Here is a 23,324-nt window from a genome sequence, read left to right as displayed (position 1 = left end):
TTTCTGAAATTTCCATATTGGCTATCCCTTGGCATTTGTCCTGCCAGCCTGCTAAATGGAAGGGTGCTCAGCATGCTAATTAATGTGTGCATCAAATAGAGCTTAAATTCTTACTGTAAGGGCTGCCACTGCCTGACAATTAAGGTACTTTTTATACTTTGAAAGTTCATCCAATAACATGCAGGAGGTCCACAGAAAAACAAAGAACAAACTCTGTGAGCTTCTAAATGTTAACCCAGCTTCCCACCCAACAGACTGTCCTTTCTTTTAGAAATTGGACATAAATCTGAATAAATGAATTATATAAATTTCATGTATGGTGTATATTCAAATTCTAGGTCAGAAATCCCAGGCTTTGTTTTTATTTACATTTGCATTTCATGATTTATTCAAGTAACTTTCCAAACATCCTTATGAAAAGTCAAATAAATATTTTGAGATGGCCTTGTGAAAGGCTACATAATAGGCTATGGGAAGTCTCAATTGCTACTGTCTACCACAAGACTTATCTGGGTGTTTTCTTTTAGTTAGGTTTGTTGTTTTGGTTTTTTTTCTTATTTCTAGCTTCATGCACCCAAAATGCCATTTATCCTTATTAGGGAAATAAAGCCTTGTGGCTCAAGATACAAGAACGCTCTCTCATACCTGCCATGAAGAAAATGCCCTTTATGATTAAATTATGACTCCACCTCATTGCATTTATTCCACTTATTTATTGCATTTATTCCTCTGTAAGGCTGGAAATGGTAAGAAACAGGATTTGGGATAAAACAGAAAATTCGTTCATTCCAGCCTGGAGGTAAATCTGCAGCAAGCATGCACCTACATAACACAGACCTCAGAATTTCTCATCACCCCCTTTGCATCGAGCCACAAACTTTGTAGCATTTGCAAGGATCAGGACTCTATGCTCCAGGTACAATCTTAATTTAATTAAGATTTTTGTGAGGGTAAGCAGGGAGGTTCTAGGCCAACCTGGATAACACTACCTGACAAAATAAAAGATGGTTACCACTTTCCAAGTGCTATAATTGCCAACCTTTTGCAAAAAGAGATGGGTAGCAATATGGTCCTTGTTTTTCTCTGGGCAGCTGTGCAAGCAAAATGCATGATTCAATATGTCTATTGGGCACCATTGAGAAATTGATTGTCTGGATAGAAGACTATTTTGGTTTATTTTGGATCTTACTATGAAGGTTTTTCTCCTTGCTATGCCTTATTTGAGCTAAAGGAGGATTTTTTTTTATTTTGTTAAAGATGCTGCGGTTCTAAGCAAATGATTGCACAGAGATGCATTTCAATGAAGATTTCATACATTCATTACCTAAAAGGAAGTAAAAATCCACATGAAACAACATATCCTTATGTTGAATAATGGCAAGCTTGTAAATACCATTAGGGTGTCAGCACAATAATAATCCAATATAAAAATTGCCCATTATTTTTCTATGTGAATTTCTAGTCTTTACCCCACTTTGCTCCTGCTTTGACTTTTTCTTTCTTTCTTTTTTTTCTTTTCTAAGACTAAAAATATGTTTTCTCCATCCTACAAGGAAGAATAACTGCAGGGAAGACATTCTATGCTCTGCAATGAAACAAGACTGCTAAGAGCTGTGAGAAATGGATAATACTCAGGAGAATTAAATCATGCAGAAAAACTTTCTCCCCATATCTTTGTGGCTGGAGGTTAGCAACTTGGCCAAACTTAGCTAACTTTCTTTAAAAAGCAAGAAAAGTTTGGTTTTGGACTCCAGTTGCCTGCCAAATTACAGAGGGAACATTAAAGTTATTAATGGTGATAGTTCATTTCAAAGCATGGCATTTTTCTTAAGTCTTGCCCTCAGGAACTGATTAACTGCTTTGGCGAAATTTTAAGAGCTAATTCAGGAGGAGGACGACACCTGGCACAAACAATTTCAGGATGATTAGCTGATGTTTTTCAGCTGCAAGGCTGAAAACATAGTTTTTTAAAATATAACATTGTAATAATTATCATTACTGCTTTCAGCACCAATGAATACAACTATAGTAATTTAGCTAATATGTTTGCTGAAGAATCTGTAAATATAAAGAGATGTCTAGAGAAAAAAACACACATTTTTCTCTTGGTTCATCATTCGGTCAAGAGGCTAGACACCTATGGAATGAGAAACAAGGGATAAAGCTTGATGAGGTGACTGAGGCCCACATAATTCCAGGGATTTAGCCTGTTCCCATCTTATTGCCAGAAGAGAAACTGCATTGTAGAAATCCATTCCAGATCTGCAGAGCCCAGGGACTTGTTGACAAATTGCAGCTTCCATGGGTCTGTATCAGTGGAAGATATGATCTGTCAGCATGGCACAGACAGACAGGTCAGGGAGAGAGGTCATTCCATTGAATATATATCTGGGAAGCAGAGCTTTATATCTCATCCTTAGGGTAACCCCTCTTGATTGAATCTGGCATTGTTTGCAAGAGTATAATTCTGGTCATATTGATTCCAACTTAGCTCATTTCTGTGCTGCTAAACCTCAAGAAGGGAATGAAGGTGGAAGATAGGTGTAGTGAACATAATGAAAAATGAAAATTTCAGAGCTGACAGAAGCTTCCTGCATTTGGTTCAAACTTTTAAAAACTGTGATTGTCTGGGTGGGGTTTTGATCAGCATTTACAGAAGGGCTTGAAGCTTGCATCTTCAAGTCAATGAGCAAGACCTCCCAAATCCATAAAAAGGGAAAGAAGCCTCATGGATACAACATGTTAGAGGCTGAAAAATTCTTCTTTTCTAAAGTGCAGGATTCTTAGTGTCCTTTTCTGACAGTGCATGTGAGTTGATAAGAAAGATATACCAGTGACAACATAAAACTGAATCTTGTCTAGACAAGATATACCCATTCCAACAGCACATGAACAGCACACAGGACTGTAGGCTGGCTTGGAAATTTCCCATCTCTGCATAGCTGAGGGTAGCTAAAACACAGCCCAGCTTCCTCCTGAGGGGAAGCATTGGCTGCAAACCTCATTATATACATTAGAATTCTGTTTGTGGCTTTTGCAAACCTCCCCTGGAAAATTACAAGTGCTATTAAATGCAATGCTGACAAGCTGAGAAAGCTGTGATGGATGAGCTGCCATCTTTATGACAGCCAGCTCCCCACTAAGGTCAGCTCCTGCACAAAACCACCTGGGCTGGGGGGTGGGTGGGCAGGCACTGGCAATCATTGGCACCCATGGGCACACAAAAATACCTGAATACTTGTATCTGAGATGGAAAATGCACAGAAATTAAACAGATCAATAGTCTTCCTCTGCCCTTGGACTGTCACGTGCTGGAAAATCTCCATCAGAATCAGATTATTTTGTGTTCAGCTTTGTTGCCTCCTTTGGTCATGGCAGCATGAGAAGGATCCCAAAGTGGATTTCACTGATGGAGATTTGCTATCAGAGTCAGCAGCTTGACTCTGGGTGAGTAAATGAGGAATTTCAGGCAGGGAAGCAATGCATTTCCACTTGTGCATTTCATCCCTGCATCCATGAAGCAGCACTGTCTACTTCAGATGGCTTTTGTAGTTTTCCCCTCATAACTGGAACCTCCGGATTGCTGTGGAGAAATCTGGGATCTGCAGGTGGAGTGCTAAGCATTGCAAGGATTCGCCTAAATTTTTGTTACAGACTTCTACCCTGGTTGTCATCATATAACTCAGTTATATAATTCTGGATAATTTTATATCCAAAAACCTTGTTCTGTGAATGTTTTTTTTTTTTCACTGAAGGCACATGGTCTAAATCAGAGACGAAGGGTACACGTGTTGCTCAACAGAGTGCTCATCTAAATCCCACTGAGGGAAATAGGAGGAATTTCTGTTGGTTTTGATCAAGATTTGCATTTTTGACAGTAAATAATTTATGAGAGTTGTAAGGAAAAATAATAAGAATGGCAGAGGCATATTGAGCATCCTTGCTTGCACCAGTAAACAGTAAATAATAAAAGGAATAGACAAAGTCATGAACTGGAGAAGAAAAAATTCTGAGTAATGTCCCAGAAAGATCGACATCCTTCCCCTTCATGTCTGGTGGATTTTTTTTCTGTTTCTCAATAAGTCCCATCTTAGAAAAGAAGAACCAGGTGCCAAGTGGTTTATTAGCACCTGGATATCAGTTTAGAGATAGGCAGGCAACCAGAAAGAGTTCACACACATGTTTGGGTCCCTCCCCTTCACATCCCATTCCATTGGCATATCAGAACAAATACAATTAGCTTTTGGTACAGGTGTAAACCCATAACATATTAGAGGAAAGAGCTGCGGAGATCAAAAGTGTTCTCATTTTTCCTCAGTCTCTAATAAGTAACTTTGACAAAAGAAAAAGAGAATATCAATCTTATGGGTCTCGAAAAAGAGTGCCATCCTGGACAACAAAATGGGAAAGAATCAGTGTTGACTGACATGAGCAGTGATTTTTTTAATCCTAGCACTGACCACCAATTTTATGCCTTGAACAGAACACGGGAAAATGGTGTTTTCTCATTAATCAATGCAATCACAAAGTCATTTAGGTTGAAAAAAAATCTCTAACATCAAATTCACTTGTTAATGCGATAGTGTGAAACCCACCACTAAACCACGATCTGAAGGGCCACTTCTACCCTGCCTTCTGAACATCTACAGGAGCAGTGAGTCCACCACTGTCCTGGGAAGCCTGTTCCAATGCCTGACAACCTTTTCAGTGAAGATATTTTTACTAACATCCAATGCAAGCCTTCTCTGGTTAAGTTGAAGCCTTTTCCTCCCATACTACTGCTTGTTGCCTGGAACAGGGAAAAGCTCTTTATTTCTATGGGTAGGAATGTGTCCAGCTAAGGCTGAGCTGGCTGCCTCTATATTGCCACCTGCCTTTCTTACAGCCAAAGGCATTCACCGTAAATATTTGAATTGTGTCTTGAGAAATGTGTGGTGCAAACCAATAACCAAAGAGCAGGTCCATTATACCTACGTCAGTTTTGACAGTTATTATTTTTCTCCTTTGGACAAGTATCAAGAGCCATGGTGGCAGAGACTTCCTACAGGCTGGAATAGGGATCTTTCCAAGTGTGAAATGCTATTGTTCAGGTCAAAGCTCAAACACTTGGTTATTACAGCAGTGTCTGGGGCTTAAAACATGAGCAGAAACATAAAAAAACCCAAGAAAAATCAATCTTTCTGTCTTCTTAAGACAAGCAGCACTGTTGTTATTTGTTCACATAATGCATGTCATGAAATATCTTTTTAAAAGAAAATGAAAGAAGTATTCCAAGGCATTTTACCTTTCTTCAGATCTTTGCACTTATAAACTGCCTATCATACTCTCACCACTGAGCAATGATGTTTCTGAAAGAAGGGGGAAAACCAAGATCAATTCAAAATCAATTTAGTCTGAAAAAAATGTTGAAGACTAGAGTTTGTGTGGAACCAGCGTGACCTTTTGTGGCCAGACATTCAATATGACTATGTTTCAGGTCTAAATATGTGCACAGAAAATTCAAAAGTTAAATCAAAATAATCCTTGTCATTAAAATCTCTTGTTTCTATCTCCCTCAATGTCAAACGTTTTGCTTTCTTGCAGAATTTTAACTTTTAAATTGAATTGCTGCTTAGAAGTATAATGCTGAAACTTTTTCTTCTGAAAACATAGACATTTTAACTTTCATGCATCTTCCCCTTCCCAAATGCAAGCACTGCAGTTAACCATTTGATTTGGCCATGAATCCCCTGCAGCTCACAACTAGTTTCTGCTGTCACAAAACAGCATTTTTCATTAAACCAAGCAAGTGCACCTTACTTTTTCCCCTTAGTCCTGGGTAAGCAATTCTCTTTTCAGGAGCCTGCACAGTTAATGCATAACACGGTAGAGAAACTTTAAAGGATAATTTCATATCAAAGGTTTCATGAAAAAACTCACCCTGACTTCATGGAGGCAATTCTGCAAGCTCAGCTTTGCCAGCATCCTAGACCAAATTAATTATTATCATGAAGAATTATTGATTATCATGAAGGTGTTGCAATTAGTTCTGTTCCTCCTTCTCCCTCTCTAGAGTGATGTGTCATGCAAGAGTTTTCCTTTTGGCCTTGTCACTCTACAATGCTTTCTTTCTGGCTTCCCACTAGGACATGTTTGGTGACCAGAATGGGGTCTTTGAATGGCCATGGGTGGAGGCAAGATTAGCAGACTGGGCCAAGGAGAAGATGAAGTTTTGTGTATACTTGTGCCCTGAAGAGGGAGGCACAAGTTATTATTATTATTATGGAAATAGCACAGGGCCCAGCAATGCACATCTTATCCTCAGCTGCTCCAGCCTTTGAAGAAATTCACATTACAAAGGCTCAGATATTCCTTCCCTTCCTGTAACTTGGGCTCTGCTTTAGGGAGGAAGGAATGGACAGGAAGGAAAATGCAGCTTTAGCAATGAAGAAAATATTAGAATTGTCCAGCTCTTCTCTAATGATCTTTGTGCATTATTTTTAGTGGCTGAAGAGTGGAAAGTGTGGAATGGTAAAATTTATTGATCATTTTTCTGAAGGAAAGCCATTTAATAGTCTTGACAAAAAATAAATTTTTAGACAAAACCAGAGAGATCATCTGTTCTAAATAATGTACTTCTCACAAAGGTGGTTAGTCACAAAGGTGTGACAAGAAACAGCACTTGAAGTCTATTCTGAGCACGGAAAAAACATGTTTCTATTTGATCCAAGGGAACACCAAATTGTTAAGGGATTTTGAAAGAAATCTGATGAAGCATCACTGAACAATTTTTCTTATGCAATTTACTATTAACCCCTGTTAGATTAGACTGACACTTTCTCTGTTTTAGTAATGTCTACACTCCTGCAAGAAAACTCTAAGCTAACACCACCTATTTCATTTAAATATATCTCTCATGCATTTTTATACATAAAAAATTCTACATTCCATTTACACTTGAATAGTTTCTGCTTATTTTTAGCATCTTTTATGATGAAGATTACTAGTGTCTGTCTAGTCTTTCTCTTATTTTTGGAATTTTATTATTTTCCCACCATTTGGATCCAGGATATTGTTGTGACATAGGAGCTACTTCTCCAGGTAATTTCATTCCTGCTTTGGGCAAAATTTTGAAATAAGGATAAACATACTCAATGCAGTTGCTTAGCTGCAAATCTAGCAAAGCACAAGTTTTCATCTATCATTTCCAACTTATTACGATGTTGTTTCATTATTTCACAGATACAATGCTAAATAACTGAATCAACATCTCATTTCATGCAAAAACCACTGCAAAATCAGGGTGCTGTCTGCAGGTTAGACTTTGACGATATTCTTCTCTACTACAGACTGTTCCCTTTTGACTTTAACTTGTCAAAATCATGATTGATGAGTGGTTAAAGCATCTTTACATCAGGAAGTGTTTCTAAAGAGATGGCCTCAGGATCTGACTGAATTGGATACTCAAAGCCACATGATCCTGCATCAGTCAGCAATAGCTCTGGGTCTAATTTGAAGAGAATGTGGAAGTGTTAAATCCTCAGCACCTGTCTTGAAGATGAATAAGTTCAGGTCAATTGCTCAAAGCATTTTTCAGAGATCTGACAATTTTCTAAATTGTCCATCATCTTTAAAGGTTCTTTGATTGCAATGCTCAGCTGAAGACATAGATGGCCATAAGATGGTTGCAAAAAGATTTCTGCATCAGTTTCACATGGACATCTGCTGGTTTTAGTAGGGGAAAAAATCTAGGAACTACAGTGCTATTTTCACAAGAAAGGATTTTTTTCAAATTTTTTAAGCAACAAAAAAGTCAATTATCATCTGCTACCAGCAGACGGTTGTTTAAAAAAAGTACATATAAAAGGAGGTGCAAATGTGCATGTTGTACTTCTTTTCAGACAAATAGAAAATTAGTGGTATTCAGCTCTTATTTCAACACTGTTAAAATGGTTTCTATTTCTTTGTGAGCACAAGTTGACTATCAGCCCAGTAGAGACAGCCTCCATATCCTTTATCTATATGTAAACTCATTTTCAGTTATGTGTTAGGCATTAAATTTCCACTCCAGTTTTTCACCAGGACTCAAGCACTAAGCACACTGCAGACTGAGTAAATAAACTTAATTCCTGGTAACCTTTGCAAATCTCTCAGGTATTATATAACTTTGTCTCTCTAACAGCAATATTTTGTCCTGAAAGCCCTCAATTGACATGAAAAGATGAGACAATAAAGAAGGAATCAGTAAGGAGAGAAGATCAGGGGTCTGCTTTCAGTGTTCTATTTTCCTCAGTCTGCTGAAAACTGAGAAATGTGATTCAACAAATTTTAAGGGAACCAGAAAGGAATCAGGACACCTAAATGCAAATCAAGAAAGAGGCAGAAAGAGTTGTATATTTATTTGAGCATGTTTATATATATGGCTGCAAACAAGAAGTTTAAATTAAGGAACAAAAAACCAACAAAAACACCCCTCAACCAAAGTATTAGCAATTCACAGAAGTAGAAAAATCTTTTCAACCAAAGTAACAAAAGCTTGTGTTTAGCTAAATGTCTCATTTTTAGACACATGGACGGACTACTGGAATTAAGTTCTGAACATTTTGTCTGAGCTGGATATGAGTTTACAACACTGGAATAAAAGGGTCACAAAAATTATGCAGTAAAGAGTGTTTGTTTTAACAGCACACACTGCTTCCCATCACTTTTGAGTGCTGCACACATATGTTCTAGTATAGAGTTTTCACATCTAAACAACTCTCAGATCTGGACTGCAGGCAGACAGGGAACACCATCTTAAGTTTCTGGCAGTGAAAAGAAACTTGTAAGAAACTCTCCTTCCTCCTTTCATTTCCACTCAGTTGTGGTCTGCTGGGATTCAGGGATTCTGTCCGGGCTGCTGAAGGGTTTGACAGGAGGGAGGCAGAGGAAGAATTTATAATAGATGTATAAATATTTGGACTGAAATAGATTTTATTTTTAAGAAATCATTTACTGAAGCAAGCACATGCTAAAATATATGAGGTATCAAAGTGTCTTATGCATAGTTTACAGAATAATGTTTTGCTCTTCCACATTTTACTTGAGCTGTTTTTTAAAGAATAAAATTAATCAATGCAGTGAGATGAAGATTTACTTGAGTTTCTTTTAAAAGAAAAAGTTACTGAATGCAGTGAGATGGGATGGAACTGTCGGAAAATGGGAGTGGTGAATCATTGTGTTTGTTTGTCCTGGAATGTGTAATTAATTTTGAGGCTTTAGTAATTTTGAAGTTTATTAGGAAGGTCTGTCAAACAATCTCATTACAGGAAATATTGCAGAGTATCTTTATTAAACTAATGGCATTGATCTTCCACATGTCAATACTAATTCAGGGAAAATTTTACACTTTTGCAGAATATGAATTGATTGAAAAAATTATGGGAGCTTTATTGAGGCTTTCTTTTTCCGATCCTTTCCTGTGTGATGAAAGGAGAGCTTCATGGAAAGGAAGAGTGGGTTTTTTTGTGGTCAGGGGAACATTTGAAGAGAGAGACTCATGATACAGGAATGTCAAACCAGGAGTGACAGCTGAACAAGGAGCATTAAGCTCCATCATGTGATGAGACCTGCCATGTGGACAATGCATAACAAAACTTGAGCCTGGGGAACTGCACATAGAGGGGCTAAAAAGGAGAAATGAATGTGCAGAGAGAAAAATTAAAAATCTTAAATGGTGGGTACAAAGAGCTGTAAGAACACATTTAGTTAATTAGACACAACAAGTTCTCTTATTGCTAACTTTGCTTAAATTACCTCGCTTTTGCAGCAGGTTAAGATCACGGAGTTGGATGGTGTCCATGGTAACTTGCTCATGTATCTGTGGTTAACCTGTCCTGTTGGCAAGCTCCCTGTTCAGGGGAAATTTTCTTTGGATATCCCTTCCATGGTTCCTGCCCATGAGTTTTGATTTGTAATAAAACTGAGAACCCTAAAGTAACCAAACTGGCAGCTGACAGCTGGCAGAATCTTTGTGCAATATAGCACCAAAATTTCTTGCTTACATCCCCAAGAGATGTTGGATTCTTTACTAACAGACACTTGAGCAGTGGTGATGCTTGAGGGTTAATGAGTAGAGTTTTTTCCTATATTTTTTCTTTTTTTCTGAAGCCAAACTAAGAATTCTTCTCCTTACTTATTGCGCCAAAGAAAGGATATAAAGCAAAGAGAGAATCAGAAGAGTGAAGGTGGAAGGATGGTGGCGGGGAGGAAGACAGATTACATCTTTATTATGCTAGCTTGAGGGTAGAATAAGAAAATAGAGTCTTAACAAACAAAATGGAAGAAATTCCTTGCTAGAAGCATCTGTTTAACCTCTTCTATCTGTGATGTATCCTTCCAATTATGCAGATACTCTTGATATATAAAAACTAGTATGCTAATACACCCTGTGAGCCCAAATCATGATTATAACTGATAAACTCATATTCTCACCCAGAGCAATAGACTTTTCAGCCCACCACTGATAAAGCTGTAGCTCAGTTTACCCAGCAGCACTTGTGAATATGCATCTGTACACACAAACACAAACAGACCACAAATGCTGCTGGGATCAGGTTGAACCTTTCCATTAAACCTGGCAGAAAAGGTTGGCCTTACAGCAAAACCTCAGTGTGCATTCTGACAAAACACCATTCTAAAGAGTCCCTTCAGCACTGGGAGGCATTCAGCATTAGCTCTGCTGCAGATTAGAAATGGTTTCTGACATTTATTTATTTCCCATGTTTCATGCAACTGATTCATTTCAAGGTTTCAGTCTGGAAAGGCTCTGGAAATGGCTGTGAAAAGGTGAAAAACACCTTTCAGAATGTGGAGAAAAACATTTCAGAAAGTGTATATGCTGCAAGCCAGGATGCCCTTTTCTAAAGGTTTTTTGGAATTTTTTGTAAAGGAAAAAATGGTGGGCTGAAACCAGCCAAGGGAATGACTTCTTCTGCATCCCTCCATAGACAAAAAAGTGAAAATGAGAAAAAAAATGTTGAAAATGAAAGACAGGAAACAGATAACACAGAAAATATGATAAATAATACTATGAAAATAATACATTAGGTTACATAGTCAAATAATACATTAAAACAATAGTGTGGGGAGAAGAAAGATATAAGAGGGGAGAAGAAAGATATAGTTTCACACGAGTATCTGGCTGGTTAAATATTATCATTATTCAATCACTGATAATCCCAGTGGCTCCAGCATAAATCTGGAACGCTTGCAGGTTTACTTGAATGCCTGAGTGAGCAACACCAGAGCTCAGGCTATGGAATAGATATCAAAGAATCATCATAGAATGGTCTGGATTGGAAGGGACTGAAAAAAATCATCTTGTTCCAATCCCCTGGGCAAGAAGAACAAGACACCTTCCAGTAGACCAAGTTGCTCCAAGGCTCTCACACATTTTTGATACAGTCCAAGACACATTTGGGCTTTCTGGGCTGCCAGTGCATGTGGCTGGGTCATATTGAGCTTCTCACCAACCATCACCCCCAAGTCCTTCTCCCCAGAACTGCTCTCAAACCATTCTCTGCTTTGCCTGTATTTCTGTGTTGGATTAGCCCTGGCACTCGGCTCTATTGAGCTCCATGAGGTTCACATGGTCCCACCTCTGCAGCCTGTCCAGATCCCTTTGGGTGGCATCCCTTCCCTCCAGTGTGACCGCACTGCTCAGCTCGGTGCCATCAGCAAACTTGTGACAGCGACACATATAGACAGACAGACAGATAACAACACATTTGTTGTTTTGTTTTGTTTTGTTTTTCAACAAGCTTGCTTACTTTTCCCCAATGACTCCTTTTCTCTAATTTTCTTAAATGCATAAATAAGAGTAGATTTGGGGGAACAAAATAGCTGGTGCTAAAAGCAACAGCTGGTGAAAAACACTAAACACTTGAAGGGTTAACAGTTACTGACTGTCACCAGCAATTCAGGACATGCTATCACCCCACTATTTTTCTACCGGTAGAAATGAGATGAATGTTACTAAATTGATTGGAAAATGACAACTGCCTGGTAAAGTTTTGTTTTATGTGGTGAAAGGGATATTAGTAGGAGGACAGATATAATATCCTTGGGAAACAAATGTGGAAAAGTAAACGTAGACCCCGTTTCAGAAAGAAGACACAGTTGCTCTGGGTGATACATATTTTTCAAGATGTAATTAAATATTTTGTGCTGAAAGATGTATAGAAATCAGAATTACAGTATAGTTTCATATGGAACTGAACTCTGTAGGTCACCTGATGCAAACTCTTGGTCATAGTGGGCCCACCTGGGACAAATCACTCATGTAATATTCAACCAAGTTTTGAGCTTCTTTTTTTAAGGAAGGAAATCTCACAGACAATTTGGAGGTTTGTTTCACTAGCTGACCACTCCTGTGAAAAAAAAAGGCCCAAAAAAATGCCAAAAATCAAATCTTTTAATTAATCATATTTTTTTTGTTCTGAAAATATTTTTTTTTTCTTTTCTTGTCATTTCACTGCCCATCTCCATTGGCTTTGTCTTCATTCTAAAATGAATGATATTCCCTTCAATCTACAAGCTCAGATGTCTCAGATTTTTCTGTTTCTCTTTTAGGCTCTACCACAAGACCATCTTGGGGATTTCTGCTGAACTCACTTCACTATGTCAAGTTATTTCGGGTACTGTAAACCCCTAAGCAGGCACAGTACTTCAGATACACTTCTTTGGCTACAATAACACTGTATGAGACTGATTTGAAAGCCTTCTTAGATGGAGGGGAGACATAATTCATTCATTTCATCTGCAGAGCCAGTTGTCTGGTCATGAAGACCATCACAGAACTCAGGTTCTCAGACAAGATTTTCCTTTTTTAAATCCATGTTTTAGATGTTCCCAGGCACTTTCTTATCCATATCTGCCTGGACATGGTGTTTTGGAAGGGTTTGTTCATAAACACAGCATCCATTTCTTCTGGAGGCAAAAGATACTGAAAACCAGAATAATTTCTTTAGCTCTAACAGGTAAACTGAGTCTAGACTCTCCAGCTGAGATCCTTCACTTCAACCTCACTGAAGCTTCTTTCCAGGATGCTCAAAGAATGTATATGAAAATGTAACTGATGAGTCAAGATGAGCATAACAAGGGATACCTCTGTCCAATGTAAGTAAATACAAGCAAAAGTTTGTACAAATTAAAGATTTTGGACCACAATCTGATTTTTTGTGCCTGCTGGATTTCTGCTTTATCCCTTTATGGATTTTTTGGCTTGTTTTTGTTTTGTTTTGCTTTGCTTTGTTTTTCTAACTATATATCACACTTTAAAAACTTGATTAGGTACTTCAAACCCTTTTTTCTTAATAGATTTTTAATCAAAATGAGTGCAAATTCAAAGTAGATTGCATGTTGCCAAGGAAGGCATGAGAAAGAAGGCCTCATAACGTGAGACACAGAAAATAAGAGTAGAAGTACTCAACTTTCCTTCCATATGGACATGAACAAATAAAGCAAAATTACTGAAGCAAATGGAAAACAAATGCTGTTTCACCTTAATTCAGACCTTAAAGAAGCAGTGTGGTAACAAGCAATGACCCATCTCTGAGGAGATGTTATACCTGCCCATAACAAATAAAAATAGGTAGGAGCAGGGACACAGTGAAGCAAGGAAGAGCTTTGAGCACAGATGGTGTAAGATGATCTAAGAGAAAATTTGTTTTATGTCCAGAATGACTGCACCTTTTCATCATATACAGCTCTGGCTACTAAGCTTTACCCACGTTAAAAGGGTTGATTTGCCCTTGTTTTCCTATGTACATCTGACATTTATGGCAATGGTTGTTTTTTTCTCTGATGTCTCTGGTGAAAGATGAATGATTTTGATCTATATCCACCCTTCAATACTATTTTTACTGTGGAACATACAATAAACTTTGGGCTCCATAATGTGATGGTGGGACACACTGCCTACAGCAGAAAATCTTTATCTATGGGATGAGTAAATAGCTTAAATGAAAATTACACTACAGCTCATCAACAATAGGATTTAACAGTTTTCAATTTCTTTGGTCTTCTAGGGATTAGGTATCTGAGGATGTTGCCTCACATCCTTTTCAGTTGCTAGTGTTCTCTGCATTTGTAAGCCATGCAGTGCTGTGAAATCAATGAGGTTACCCATAGAAAATACAAATGTTTAATTCTGCCCAGCAGTTGTACAAGTTTTCTTGTATTGGATAAGGATCTTTTGAGCTGTCTTAAGTACAGCCCAAAAAAGAATTTCTGAGCTGATTCAGAATTTCTGACCTGGTCAGCAAGTCAAATACACTAATAACAGGGGAGTGAGAGATGAATATCAGGGAGAGGAGAGGAGAGGAGAGGAGAGGAGAGGAGAGGAGAGGAGAGGAGAGGAGAGGAGAGGAGAGGAGAGGAGAGGAGAGGAGAGGAGAGGAGAGGAGAGGAGAGGAGAGGAGAGGAGAGGAGAGGAGAGGAGAGGAGAGGAGAGGAGAGGAGAGGAGAGGAGAGGAGAGGAGAGGAGAGGAGAGGAGAGGAGAGGAGAGGAGAGGAGAGGAGAGGAGAGGAGAGGAGAGGAGAGGAGAGGAGAGGAGAGGAGAGGAGAGGAGAGGAGAGGAGAGGAGAGGAGAGGAGAGGAGAGGAGAGGAGAGGAGAGGAGAGGAGAGAGGAGAGGAGAGGAGAGGAGAGAGGTTTGTGCTCCATATATTTCTCAGTGAACAAGTGTTCTGGAGCTTCTGTACTGTCATGATTCAGTCAGTAATCATCACCTAACTTCTAGGCAGAATGTGTTCCTTGCCAGTAAGCTGCCACTAGATATTGTTCCATCATTGTCCTTTGTTTTAAATGGTTCTTCCTTACAATTCTTATGTTCCTTCACTTCTTACCAGCATATGCGTGTGCTTTTATCACACTTCTACTTTCATTTACCTACTAAAGAAATTGAACTTTCTGTATTTTCTCTGATAGGACCTGCCTGATACACGTTCTGCATCTGTTCCAATTTGAATTTGCCATCATCATCAATAAACAACTACACTTAATCTTAACTGAGTTTTCAGTAGTATATTTTATAATACCTTCAGTGCTTCCATGTCCCTGATAAACAAATCACTCCAAATGCCTCTTCTGAAATGGCATTTATTTTATGCAGAATTTCATGATGTTTGTAGTTTATAATCACCCAGCATGTGGCTGATATATCCAAGATTTCTCTCCTGCCTCCAAACTGATGTGTTATAGTAAACAGCCTTGCTATTAGTCCTTAAGGACATGGCCTTGCACTTTTTACAATTGCATTTAATTCCACTTCTATCACTCCTCTGGGTCACACAGCTTTTCCTCTTCAATAATCCTGTCTCTTCTAGATAGAAAATGTTCTCACTTTGTGTTATCAGCAAATTGTGTCAGAACCTCCTGCATTTTTATGCCTAGGTCATTAATGAAAAAGTTAAAGATCAGCAAAATTGAAGGGTAATGCCAAATATCCCTAGTGCTAGATCCAGTTCCAACTTGTGGGGTCAGAACCAAATCCTCTCCTTCTAAAGCATTACTTAAATTTAAGAGTGTGTGTGGTTTTTATATGAGTGCAATCCAGCTGTCATAATTTTTTTGCCAGTAAATCACCCATTTCTGTTGGCCCATCTCAACTAACCCATCTGTTACGGTTGTGCAGAACACAGTGGAGAAAAAGCTGATTTATGAAATGCTGGATGACTCTCCCTATTTTTATTAATGTGTGATTATAACTTCCCAGCTACACTGAGTGAAAATAGTCCAACGGCATTGCTTTCCATGTGAAAATACCAAGCTGACAGAGACTAAATGCTCCGTGGCAAGGAGCCACAAAGCTGTGTTGTTCCAGACACCCCACTCTGAGAATAGCCCTCCATTTGGCTCCCAGCACTATGGGGGGCCTGGTTCAAGACCCAGGCTGGTCGGCAGCACAGCTTTAATTCCAATAATCCAACGCCTTCAGGCTTCTCTGAGGATTAACTGCACAGGCTTGCCATTTTTTGGAGATGGGGATGGAGCAGATGGGGAGATGGAGAGGCCAAACTGTTGAAAGTCAGCGATAAGGCAAGGGTGGGGGGGAAAAAAAAAAAAAAGGATTTAGAAAAAAAATAAAAGTCATGAAAGACAACCCTGTGGTTTGTGTGCTCTGCATTGCCACCTGCCAACCCCAGGCCTTCTGATCTCCTCTCAGTGAACCGTAGAGGCAGCAGTTGGAAAGATCAGATATAAGCTCAGGGCAATCTGTCAGAAACAACTATGTCACATTTTCCAGCACTAAAACCCATGGAAATAAAATCTATATGTTTAAAGCTGTGACTACCCCATATGTGTGAGAAGCACTCATTTAACATAGAAACAAAATCCGTGAACACCACTCCTATCCTGCCATTTTTAAATTTTTTAAAAATATTAATAAAATATTAGCATTTTCTTTATCTCCCTTAAGCATCTCTACCATGTTTGTTTGCTTCTGGCAACACAGTTGTAATGTTGTTCTAATGACACTACATTGAATTCCATTATGCAATAAATGAAGTAAAGAGTACCAACAAATAAATCCAACAATTATGGCTAAGTTATTTAAATATATGATTTTCCCACTTTTTGACACATTATCAGCCATATTTGGGCCAGTATTTGGCTATACTTCTTTTTTACTAAGACATAGGACAGATAAATAATGTGTACGTTTGTTTTCTGAAACTAAGTGCTGATGCTTTTTTTGTCTTTTTAAGGTATATTTAAGAATGTACAGGCTGTCCTTGAAGTCACAAAAAGTTGTGAGCAAATTCCAAGAGTGTTTTTTTTGTTCTAGAACCCTTCCATACACCACATAGAATATGTAGTATGGCACACCTCCTTTCAAGTTCGGAGCATTCTGTAGTTTTATATCAACCTGTTGCATGAGATAGTCTTATAATGCCTGTCAAATCTAATTATGCGTAACCAAAGCATATTTGGATAATGAGCATTAGATAGAAGGAAATAAAATAATTATTGATCTATACAGTGGTCCTTAAAAAAAAAAAATTAGCTGTATTAAATTGAGCATTCCAGCTGCAGTGGTGACCACCAGAGTGAAGCAGAGTACAATGTCACACTTGTTGACCTGCAGAGTTAATGGAATCCCCATCTTTATATTTATCCCTTGGGTTGGATGTCCTATCTACCCTTCCATGTACCAAGTGGGGCATTGGAGTATTTCCTTCACCTTCAAACCTTGCTTTGCCTGGGTCACCCAAGGGAATAAACTTGGCATTTCATCTGGGTTTCTACAACAAAGCTACATTGAGCTGGCAGAATTTGGCAAAGCTGGGTGGTTTTTGTTGGAGGGAATACAGGAATTATAATGAGGTCAGGGCTGGAATATACAAGGCTCTAAATCAGGATGTTTTCACAGCATTTCTACAAACTATGCTGGGGTATGCTTGGGATGGTTCAGTGAGTTCCAGTGCTTCTGTGATGCCTAAATAGAATCACATCTTTTGAAAGGTGAATTTAAAAGTCATCACCCAAGCAGTGTAACCTCCTTGGCAGTCCTTGCTGCACAGTGTTGTTCCATGGTGCCCAGAGATCCATAAATCTACTGATTGACCACACTATCTAATATAGTCTCAGTAACATAATTCCTTATATTTTGCACTAGAAAGTAGTATATTGCTAAAATAATTATCAAGCCTAGCCATTCTTCAGAATACCATGGCTTCTGAATAATGTACCTTCCCTGAAATTCACACAAGGTGAGTTCAGCTCTGTGAGAATATAACTGCAATTGCTTCTCATTACTGAAGCAAAATTTAACCGGCATTTTCAGAGTGTTATATTGTTTTTTCAATTTTTTTCCAATGTCTTGGTCAGTACTTTCAAAAGTTACTATTTTGAGTATCTCAAATTGTTATACTGGTGAACCTCTGACTGGTCTTAATTTTCAAAGGTCAGGTTCAACTGCCTGTTCTAGATAGAAGGTGGTTTCTAAGTATTCCCTGAAAAAAGAATCTCAAAATCTATTGTGCATGGATTTTTTCCCCTCATTTACTCATCAGCAACTTAACTTTACTCCCACTACAATTGTGTTATTGACCTGTAGTACTTAAAACCGAGGCCAACAAGAGGTGTTTTTGAAAATCAAACCACATATCACACATACACCGTCATCAGAATCACTTTAAAATCAATGACAGCCATCAGTCATGGACAGAAAACCTAACTAGCCAAAGGTCAAAAAGACAGCTGAATTTATTTGGCTGTGTTGTGTCATGCATACTGTTGAAAAAAGTAATACAAAGAAATTATCAAGTAGCAATTTTAAGTCTTTTATTAGAAAAGGTTTAACCTTTACCATATTTTCTCTCTATTTTATGTGGTCTTTGTGATGCATTAAGCTAAATTATTTTAAAATAATTTTAGTTTTTACAGGCTGATTGTCCTCCCCACTCCTTTTTAGATATTTGGTGGCTTGCAGCACTAGGAAAAAAAAGAGAAGTAGAGTATTTTAGAGGTAATGTAGATCATATCTGGCTCTGCTTAGTTGTCCTTACATATAAACATGTCACACTCCATTTCCCATTGCCAGTAATTGTGGCTATCAGACAAAGCAGTCATCAAAAGGTGTTTTATGAACCATTGTGCTTATAGAAAGTAAGCTGTTCCTTTCTTGCTGAAAAAAAAATCAGAATTATCCATTTTATATAGCCTGTCAGAGTAAGTTTCTTAACAGTCTGTAGATCTGCTTTCTAAGACTTGCAGAAATCACCCTCAAAGCAAAAGCCTCTCTCCCACAAAGAAAAATGTGGTAAATTTTGACCTCTATGACTGTGCTTACAGCAATAACAATAATGATCCCAGTAAGTAGCCCTTTCCACTGAGACACTTTTCTCTTTTGGACTCATTAAGCCTCAGATTGAACCTATTTATTTACTATGGGTTCCTCTAGTCAAGTATTAAATAGGGGTGCCAACAAATTTATAATCCGCTTCAGTGTTTTTCTCATTAACAGAGTCTCAAATGCACATTGTATATGGACATCATAATATATAATATTTTCAGGCTTTAAAGCACAATTAACTAATTAGACCTCTTTTAGAGTAACACAAAAGCTCTACACTTTCATTTCTACAGTTTGATCTCAGCACTTTAAAAAGAAGGAAGAATTTTTGAAGTTTCTGGGGTGTCACGCTGCAGTGGTCAAGCACAGCAGAAAAGGCTGAGCCTCTTCTCAAGTTCGAATGGGCTTCAGCTGCAATTTAATTCAGCTTCCAGGCATTGCTGCTTGCTTCAGTGCTGGATGTAGCAAAGACTTTGCCCTCGTCTCTATTTCCCCTGGGGGATTTAAACTCAGAAAGCAAGCTACCCCCCAAGCTTCTGCTTAATAAGGCAAACAGACTGAGCTCTTTTAAGTGTCTCATGGTAATGTGTGTTCCTGCAGGCCTTGTCCCTGGGATGATGATATATATTTTATTAAATGGAAAAAGAACTTTTTTTTTTTTTTGACCCATTCTAGTTCAATGCAGTGTGATGTAGAAACTATTCTAGAAGTCAAAAAAATACTTCTCCAGCACTACTTTCCAGAGTAGGACTGGAAAAACTGAAGTAAGGACAACTCAATTCCAAATCAAAGCACAGTGTGAAGACAGGTAGATCTCTTACTGCTGTAGTGTCTGGAGACTGTACCAGTGCTAGGATTTCATACTCCATAACAAGACACAGCCTTGAGATCAGACAATTTGGTCTTCAGAGGCCAGAGAAAAGAAAGATGAGCAAGAACAAGACACAAAGAGAAAAACCTGTCCACTTAATTCACAGAAAAAGGTCTATATGAAGGCAGAAAATTTTAAAAATGTTCTCCTGACTCATTGTGGAGTGCTCCACGGGCTTCCATATTGTTTTAAATTAATTTGTGACTGTGTTCTATAAACAGTGTTGCCTGAGATTAAGATCTCTTTATCTCAGTCACTGTGCTGGCATATGGCCCTTTGGGTTTTTCTAGAGCACGTGTCTGATTTTGCTCTCTGAGCTGCTGCCTTCGGTCTTGGCCATATTCCCTGCATTTCTCTGGAGCATGAATGAGGAAATCACAGAAGGAGCAGTGGTGATCGACTATCCTTTTTCACCAAGGCCAGTATCTTGTCTGCAGTAGTAGCCAGCTGACACCAGAAGAGGACAATAAATACACTGGCTGCATTACAGCACAATTTGTAAGCTGAGGTTTTTCTTCATTTTTCTATGTAATGTGCTAAATACACATTGCTTCTGATGTGTATACTGGAGATTTTCTTCCTTTAGTTTCCTGTCCAAATCCTTCCCAACCACTGAGGTGTGGGAAAACAGCTTTTGGGTAAAAAATGAATTCATTTTTTTCCCAGCAGTAATAACTGTTCTGTAAAATATCTGCCAACTCCAGCTGCTTGGTGAGCTGGTGCAGGGCACTTCATGAAATTGCTTGTAGTGGGCAATATCCCCATTATCAAAATCTTTTAAATGACAAGAATGGCAACATTTTACTGCTAATGTGTGGCCACAAAAGTTACATCCTGTGACTACATCAAGCAGCCCCCGAGGCAGGGAACAAACTATGTTACCCATTTTTTGTCCTATGCAGTCTGTCAGGTAGAGATTTTTGTTTGAGAAATTACTTATCCCATCTAAATCTATCTCAATAAATAAAATAGACCAGAGACTATTCTCTAACCCTAGATTTATGTAGATAAACTTCCCCTGTACCCCAATGATACCCCAAATATTTTCTATGATACCTCTCTGAGGTAGCCTGTAGCCTTGTGCTCTTTTAAATATCCCATGGACATCCTTTTGAGAATTGTTTTCCTATGCATGATTGTTTCTGTGTGCCATGGAAAGCCTTGGATTTTTGTGGAAGGTGTTTGGGTGGATTTACTGTAATTTGTTGCTTTATTGCTGCTCAGGGCTGTTTTGGAGGAGAGGGGACAGAGGAGAGCTGCAGGCACAGGGATGGCTCATGGTGATGTGCAGACTCACTAATCAATCCAGGCAAGATCCCTGAGAAGTTCTCAAGAGTGTCTTCCACTCAGGAGACCTTGTACTAGTATGATTGCTTTAATGTATTATTATTGCTATTGCTGTTGTTATTATTATTGCTCATTTATTTAGTTAAAAGCAGAGGCAGCCCCTTTTGTGGAATTAACTGTGGACACTACTATAGACTTTATTTCTGCCAGGGAAATCAAAGTCTATACCAGTGCCTGCAATCTGCAATTATGAAGCACATCCTTACTTTAAATCTCTGGCACTTTTCCTCACTCTTGGTATGCATAATCAGGTGTTTCCCCTGCCTTCTTAAAGTATTTTTGTCTTATCCCTACATTTACTATAAAAACAGGTACTGAAAGCTTAGTAATGTGCATTTTACAGCTATACTAGATTTGATAGTTGCTGTACCAGATCCATTTAATATATGAGACTGAACAACCAATATCCAATAAAACTGGTAGAATTATTATTTGTTGCACTTTTACTATGGCAAATGTTTCACAATGTGCAATATACCCTGATTCATATCCTCTCATTTATCAAGAGACATCTTCTTCTAAGACCCTGTTAACCAGAAAGTAAACCCCTTTTTTTCCAGTTTATGAGGAGTGAAGCATGATATATAATAATGGGAGAAATAACTGTCAAGCAATTTACAAATGATATGTTGTGAAAATATGGCACCTTGATGATTTCTCCTAGGAAGACATATGCTGCAGCAATACCATGATGCAGAAGGTCCTTTGCTTATTGGGAGCAAAATGATATGGGTGGACAAATACCAGCTTAAAGCTCAAGCTCAAGCTCACAGAAACAGAGAGTGATTTGGGTTGGAAGGAACAACAGTAGGAACATTCTGATCTCACCTCTCTTCTCAAGCAGAGTCATCCCAGAGCACAGGGCACAGGGTTGTGTCCAGAGGGGTCTGGAATATCCCCAGTGAGGGATTCTCCATCCCCTCTCTGCACAATCTGTCCCAGGGCTCGGTCACTGCCCAGGACAGAAGTTCTCCCTCATGTCCAGGGGGAATTTCCTGGGCTCAGGCCCTGCCCGTGGCTCTGGTGCCATTGCTGGGCCCCAGAGCAGAGCCTGGGCCCTGCTCTGCCCCTCCCTGCACACAGGGACACACAGGGATGGGGTTCCCTCTCAGCTGGGGCTCCTCTCCAGCTCCCTCAGCCTTTCCTCAGCAGGGAGATGCTCCGGGCCCTGCCTCACCTCTGTAGCCCTCTGGGCCCACTGCAGGAGCTCCATCTCTCTCTTGTCCTGCGGAGCCAGACGTGGACACAGCACTGCATGAGTCTAATACCAAACACAACGTTAAAACCATAGAGTTCAATATACCTGCTTGTGTTAGGTAGCCAATAAAAGCTAAGCAAAGATGAGTTAGGAGGTGGCTGTGTAGTCTAATAATTTTTGAAGGCTTCAATAGGCAGAAGCCACACCAGATGCTGCTGTGTGCCACAAAACTGCGTCTCCTCTCAATGCATTTGCACTTACATGTCTCTTAGAGTCTGCACAGTGCTTGGGAAGGGCTTTTTCTCCACATCAGGAAAAAAAAAAAGGAAAACAAAACAAACCAAACAAACTAACAAACACACAAACCCAAAACCAAACCAAACAAAAAAAAAACCAAGCCAAACCAAACCAAACCAAACCAAACCAAACCAAACCAAACCAAACCAAACCACCAACAAAAAAAAAACGGCCAAAACAAGAAACCCAAAACCAACAACAACAACAAAAGAACAGCAAAATAAAGAAAAAAAAGGTTTACTTCACAGATTACAGGGATTTGAATGCGTCCCCCCCTATTTTTGTCTAAAAGAAATACAGGAAACCCAAGTGAGAACCTTATTCTGGATGTTTAATCAAATTATACGTGACTTTTTAGTACCTAAATAATAAAAAATACTATTTCACTTATTCATGTTCATATTCAAATGAGTAAAATTCTTAAACAAATGAAACATGAAGCACATCAATAAAAATGTACATTTAGAATCTGATTTGGAGTATCTGGAAAACATTCAGATATTGGTAGTCTTAAACAGGCAATTTGTCCATAGCCTAATATGAAATTCACTCTAAGAACTTTTGCAACCTCTTTATTGCAAATATGCAATATATATAATTTTTCAAATGTTCTTACATACACACACACTTTAAGGAGTAGCGAGGAAGGGAGAGCAAATTAAGCTGAAAAGCAAGGCAATGGAAAAGTAACTAAACAGAAAGCAATTTGGGTCTTGCTGAAATGCTGGAAGTTGTGATTTGTATCTGCTGATTGTTTCCACAGTATCCAAACAGAGTGCAAGAATTAGCTT

General features: G+C 38.7%; 1 protein-coding gene across 4 annotated transcripts in view; it reads right to left on the bottom strand.

Annotated features, from left to right (window-relative positions):
- RIT2 (Ras like without CAAX 2) overlaps positions 1-23,324 on the bottom strand; it is a 215,521-nt gene that overhangs the window by 39,885 nt on the left and 152,312 nt on the right. The window contains exon 5 of one of the 4 annotated variants that reach the window (XM_074532673.1): positions 18,421-18,459. The exons of the other annotated variants lie outside the window; for them this stretch is intronic. Within the exon in view, the coding sequence (XP_074388774.1) occupies positions 18,436-18,459 (24 nt within the window). The 3' untranslated portion in view covers positions 18,421-18,435. Of the gene's footprint in view, positions 1-18,420; positions 18,460-23,324 lie in introns of those variants that run through there. 4 annotated transcript variants of the gene reach the window in all.

The sequence above is a fragment of the Zonotrichia albicollis genome, chromosome Z (assembly GCF_047830755.1).
Source record: "Zonotrichia albicollis isolate bZonAlb1 chromosome Z, bZonAlb1.hap1, whole genome shotgun sequence".
NCBI lineage: Eukaryota > Metazoa > Chordata > Aves > Passeriformes > Passerellidae > Zonotrichia > Zonotrichia albicollis.
This window is presented reverse-complemented; position numbering and strand designations above follow the sequence as displayed.